Source organism: Oryzias melastigma, linkage group LG1 (assembly GCF_002922805.2).
Source record: "Oryzias melastigma strain HK-1 linkage group LG1, ASM292280v2, whole genome shotgun sequence".
Classification (NCBI taxonomy): Eukaryota; Metazoa; Chordata; class Actinopteri; order Beloniformes; family Adrianichthyidae; genus Oryzias; species Oryzias melastigma.
Genome location: NC_050512.1, coordinates 14,771,081 through 14,777,080, shown reverse-complemented (window position 1 = coordinate 14,777,080; position 6,000 = coordinate 14,771,081). Strand labels below are relative to the sequence as shown.

At 40.0% G+C, this 6,000-nt stretch overlaps 1 protein-coding gene across 2 annotated transcripts in view; it reads right to left on the bottom strand.

Annotated features, from left to right (window-relative positions):
* lrba (LPS responsive beige-like anchor protein) overlaps window positions 1-6,000 on the bottom strand; it is a 176,747-nt gene that overhangs the window by 14,527 nt on the left and 156,220 nt on the right. Inside the window, exons 48-50 of one of the 2 annotated variants that reach the window (XM_024259407.1) lie at window positions 5,847-5,936; window positions 2,102-2,294; window positions 701-760 (exon numbers count right to left, since the gene is read on the bottom strand). In XM_024259407.1, the coding sequence (XP_024115175.1) occupies window positions 701-760; window positions 2,102-2,294; window positions 5,847-5,936 (343 nt within the window). The remainder of the gene's footprint in view (window positions 1-700; window positions 761-2,101; window positions 2,295-5,846; window positions 5,937-6,000) is intronic. The other variant, XM_024259408.2, reaches the window with a different exon arrangement.

The window sequence follows — 6,000 nt, the reverse complement described above, 5'->3', positions numbered from 1 at the left end:
TTTTCTACAAATACAAAACATTTTTGCAGACACACAAATCTATCACAAAAACAAGACACTATTTTATCATCAAATCTAACAAAGCAGCTCAGAAAGAGTCTGAAGGCAAAACTCAAACTAGAGACTGAGAGGCTGCAGAAGCATGAGAGATGAGAGCACACAGAGAGAAGAGGCTCGTCCCTCGCTGCTCCACCATTGCATCGCATACATCATGGCGGTGCGGCGCTCTCCTCCCGCTCATCAACAAGTCGTGAAAGATGAGAGGCACCCATATTGTCCTGACAGCCGTCCGGCGCGCATTCTCAATCACACATTATTACCACATTCATATTCATTTCCACTGACACACGTCCTTTCCCTCTGCTCAAATTAAAGCAAAGAAGATGCAGGGGAGAGGAGGGAGGGGCGGAGGGAAAGAGGGGGAGGCTGATGATGAAATGCTGGCCTAGGCCACAGCTCATTGCATTCCAATTTGCATGTAAATGGTTTAGTGTGAGAGCAGGGCCTATATCATGACGAGTGAACTGGGGCAGAGGCTGAGGAACAACTCTAATCTACTGTCCAGGGACACCGAGCTGCCGACCGCCATGAGTCACTAAGAAGCCGGCGTGACTTGTACACAAATCTGCACAAAAACTCATTTCATGCATACATAAGCTCACACTCAAGTGTTCTTTAACAGTCATAAACGGCGGCATACCTATCAGAGGGTCAATTTCCACAGGAAGTTGGTACTGCTGCTCTGCGGAGCTCTGATGACCTGACAGGGAGGAAGACAGATTGGATTAACATTGGAATTGAAAGGCCTTGTAAAGTAGGCTGTGTGTCTGAGGTCATTATAACACAGTACAAACTGTAAGCAGAAGGTCACGCTATGACCTGCTGGACAGAGACTCCTTCCATATGCTCTACTCAGTCTGTGATGTCAAACTAAATGAGTCTCTTTCACCAGAAGTAATAGGTTCAGATGCTGTGATGGCAACTGGACAGAACAAACACAAAACTCCGGTGATGCTTTTTTATGAAGTAATATTTGTGCCTCTACAATGAGAAAAAAAGTAAATTTTTAGATCAAAATTTCTTAAATTGTAAGCAAAATGTTAAGTCTAAAAAATGGTCTAAGTTGAAAATGAAAATATTAATGGTTTGCTTTAAAAAACATGCCATTTTAAAGATAAATGCTGTTGTTACTCATTGCAATGATTTTAGGGTTTTATATTTTAGAATGTGTTTATTTCTGATTCTATTCAAATTTATTTAAATAAAGGTTAAAAAAATCCAATACAATTGTCTCGAATCTCGCTTTCTCCCTATCTTATGTGTTCTATACTCTGAGTTTAGCAAGATGCTTGTGCTATCAAACAGCCAATCAAAGCCAGGAGGGTTCATGCTGATTGGTCTAAATTCTATCCAATTAAAGCCTCCTTTCCACTGAGCAGTCCAGACCAGACTGGACCGGGCCAGACTTGCCTTCTGAGCGTTTCCATTACAAAATGGACCCGTTAAGCACGACCGACTGGTACCATTTCTGGTCCCCGGTTGGTTGTAGGTCCATAGAAAAATGGAATGGACCAGTTAGGGCGGAGCCTCTGTCGTCACACAGTGCAAATTAATTCGTAACAATTAACTGCAAGCTTCTTGTTCGTCGCATCATCTCACCACACTAATTGGTTCAAGCTGTCCGGTCTGTTAAACTCAAACTTGTATGTTTTTACTGAAGGCCAATCAGTCTTCATCATCATACTCCAGGAGAAAATCTAAATGAAGGCTTCTTCTGGGGTAGGATGGACACAGGGTAAATAAGGCTGGTGAAGTGATCGGTTGGAGTATGGAGGAAGACGGGAGACCTAATGCTGGATGCTACATATGTCACATTTGATATTGCTGCCTGGTGGATGGAGTCAACTGTCTCACAAATTACTTTCTATTCATCAGTGAAGACACAGGTCAATCCTTACATAAAATAATAAAGATTATATATTATTTATGAAAAAGATAGCCAGAAGAATTGCATAGAAATACTTGTTTACTTGATTTTGTTTTTGTTAAAATAATACAATAAAGACAGAAGAATGAAAGCGTGAGAGGACACGATGCTCACCTGTCAAGCCATGCCATTTGTTGACGGCAAAGAGGCGGTTGGCGGTGACGGTGATGATGGCAGCTGAAGCGAGACCCGGCTGCGTGTTGGCTGCTACGTATGTGACAGGAGAATTGGACGGGAACTTCAGCACCATGATGACATCTTGCTGCATCTGCTCCGTGAACATCATTGGAGTCTGCAGGAGAAGATACTGGTTCAGGGGATGGACGACAAGACAAAGGGAAATAAAAAAAAACAAAAGGAGTGGCAATCAAAAAGCAAAAATAATTGAAGGCAAAAGCCCCAGGTGGTGGTAACAAACACATAAAGAGAAAAGGGGGGAAAAGAGAATACACAGAAGCACAGGAAGTTAGAAGCATAGATGGAAGAAAGCTGCCAAAGGAGGAAAAGTTTTGACAGAAACCGTTAAAATTTGGGGTGTAAAAAAATCTCAAGTGAAATATGGCAATACTTTATTTGTTATGAAATGCTGCCAAGGCAATATTTAATCAATTATACATTAGCAAAAATGTAGTTCAGCGTTTTATTTTTTTTTCCCCACTTAAACCCCCGACCACTAGTTGGCAGCACAACTCATTGAGCAGTTGTACACCAAAACAAAACCAGTTCTCGCGAAAACCCTTTTCTCATAGATGCAAACCCGATGTGAACTCTGAGCCTCCCAGTTGTCGTCGTTACTTAACAAAATGAGACATGTAAACTCAGTTTTAACAAAGGATGTGTTCTGAACTGAAAACGTGTGCCTTGTTGGTACTAGTACCTTATAAAAACATGGATTTAGATACTTCGTGGCTCATGGAAGAATGAGTGAGACCAGGCACGCAGTCACGCACTGTGAGCACCCCGCAGAGCTACAATGATATCTGTGAATGGTGTTTTAATATTCAGATAAAGTCTTTTCTAGGTCACAATTAAATTAAAAAAAAGGAAAATATTGTCTCAGGCACTGTGTTGGGATATACCGTGATATGTATCGTACCATGTGTATCACGATACGTATCATATCGCCAGACTCTTGCCAATACATACTCCTAGTTCAAATGCTTCAAAAGACACAAAACAAGATCTTTTTTTATGTAGAAGTACTGGAAAAAAAATAAAAATAAAAATAAGATTCTGTCCCTGTCTTCATCCAGTTGTGGTGAAGACAAAAAGCTTCTACTTGCTGCAAACACATGGTTCAAATCTACAGCATTTGACTAAGATCTGGTGTAAGTCTTTAAAAGATCGCACTGTAACTTTAGTACAGGATTGACTGGACAACGTAATACCGACAGTAAATCTGTCTTTGCTCCAACACAATACATGGAATACATATATGCACTTTTTAACTCTTTCACAACACAGAAGAGAACCACAAATTTTAAAGTAAACTTCCTAAAAAGGATCAGAGAAAATGTGTTGCTTGAAGGAAAACTTGAGAAATTTCACATATTTTTTGCAATAAATAAATGATCAAAATTCATTTAAACAATTAAATAAACTTTTAACGTGCTTTAAGGATTAAGCTAAATCGTTTGTTAGATACTACAATGTTCATCTGACTAAACAATTGTTTATAATTCCTAAGGAATCATAGGAAGAGCCATCAGACCTTTTATCAATTTAATTCAATCTGAAGTTCCCCTCTTGACATTTTTTTTTGGAACCCCACACTTTTTTTACAGGACATTTCCAAATGTCTCTGACAGAAGTTTAAATACTGCTGGCTCCTCTACCAATCAGAGAATGTCACAGACATGCTGTCAAAGTAGAGTATGGGCCAAGTTATGAGGCTGTGATTGGTCATCTGGGTCGAAAGTGATGGAAAATAAATGGTGCAACTTGCAAAGACGGAAGCAGAAGCTAATTAAGTGCATGAAAACCAGTTAAAAAGTGTTTTCATTTAGTCTTTCAATGGATTAGAGATGGCAGCAAGTTACTGAGTAAACACCAGGGGACAGGCCAAGCAGAGAAAGTCAAAGTAGAGGAAGACCGACCTCGAATGTGGAAAAGATCCATCATTTAATTAAAAACGTCTGGAGGTTAAATTACAAAATACTAGAGGGTTTTTGTTATTATTGTGAGTTATACAAATAGGGCACAACAAAACAGATAAACTTAGCTATTGTTTGATATTTTATTAAAAAAAAAAGGATTTTAAAGAAAACAGAATTCACAGATTTATTAGGAAATGCAGATTTTAGAAGGTCGTTTCTGGTTTGGTTCCCCTTCCTTCTGCACTGCATGTTTCTGTTGTATTTCTTTTTCTCTCTGCACTTTGCTTTTGTGTGACATTGTGGGTCTGAGGTGTTGAAAAGTAGGCTAAACTATTTACATCCTAGCAAACGGTGTGGTTCCAAACTAACCAGAGAAGCTTTGACACTCAGGAGGTCAATAATTAGATTGACGATGACTTTTTTACGCATTTTGAGTTTTAATTTCTTCTGTTTTGAATTATAGCATACATTCTTCTAATGCTTTTAAACTATATTGAGATTTTGAACAACATTTTAATATTTCTTTTGGGAACAGAAACAGAGCTGTCCTTGTAAACCTAATTCCTGCCAATAAAGTTTGGAACATTGTGAATCTTTGAAGCACCTTGACCGGTCAGAGTGTGCTTTCATTTTGATTTCCAACAGTTTGGCTTTATATCCATTCAGCTTCTTTACTCCAGGATTCAGTCGTAGCCCCAAATACAAAAATCATTTATGTAAATTAAGAAAATGCAATGTTGATAAGTGAAATAAGGAAACTATCAATCAATATGAAGTGATGTAGGTCAGCTTGATTTTTAGACTTTAAGGTGACAACATTTGAGCTATAGATGGAACTTACACCGTCAAACATTTATTTTACTTTTCTTTACGTGTAGGAAGGAGGAAAATCTCCTGACATGCAGACATAAAAAGCATTTAAAATGACCTTTCATATTGTTTCCTCTGCTTAGACAGGTTTTGAAATCATTTACCAAGTGTTTGTACTAAGCAGCCTGAACAGCAAGCCATTTCCCTGCTTGCGTGTAAAGAAGAGGAACATCAGTGTTTAACATCAGGAACAGATCTGAGTAAATCCGGTGTGTCCGACAGCTAACCAGAAACACTGACAGTATCATTACCACCAGCATGGGGAGATGCCGACACACTGACAACGCTCTCGCATGAGGGAAGAAGGAGAGAAAGTGGAAACAAAGATCCCTTAAAAGCAAAAAAAAAAGGGCTGTCGGTTTTTCAAAGCTACAGAATATGCGGTAGAGTTAAAAAAAAGAAAAAAGAAAAAAGAAAAATATTCACAGGAACTCTGTGGTTCTGTTAGGCAGTAGATTCAAAGCAACGGTCTAGAGTTGGTGTGTGCGTGCTGGATGGTGTAGCACAGCCAGCTGTCAGCGCCGCAGGGACACCACACTAATAAGGACTCTCGGGACCCCGGTCCATCACAAGCAGGCACTCTGGCTGCACTCTTTGGCCCTTAAAGGCCCATCACTTCAGAAGCGCCGCTCATTGCTCTCTTTTGCCGATCTCCTCTGTTTCCAGCTCAGGTGGAAAACCTGGCTCAGACCCAGGTCTCCCCCAAGAAAACCTCTCACTGAACACACATGCAACCCCAACGCCGGGGTGTTAGCTCGCCTTTTCATCCACACCTTGCTAATGACGCGAGAGGGGATGCTTTCAAAAACAAAGACGGTATTTTCTCACAAAAGAAGATAAATAAAGATTAGGTCCAGAAAGACAAAAGTTTACAGAGGAGGTGCACCACTCACCACTTGCATGGCGGAGCTTCGGGGTGGGTGTGGCTCAATCAGTAATTGGCAGGGAGTCTGTCCAAAGCTCCTGATCTGAGACTCCACGGCCTGAAATGAATAAAAACAAACATAAGAGCAGAAATAAAAAAAAGCTGCAGCACCAAATTCAGAG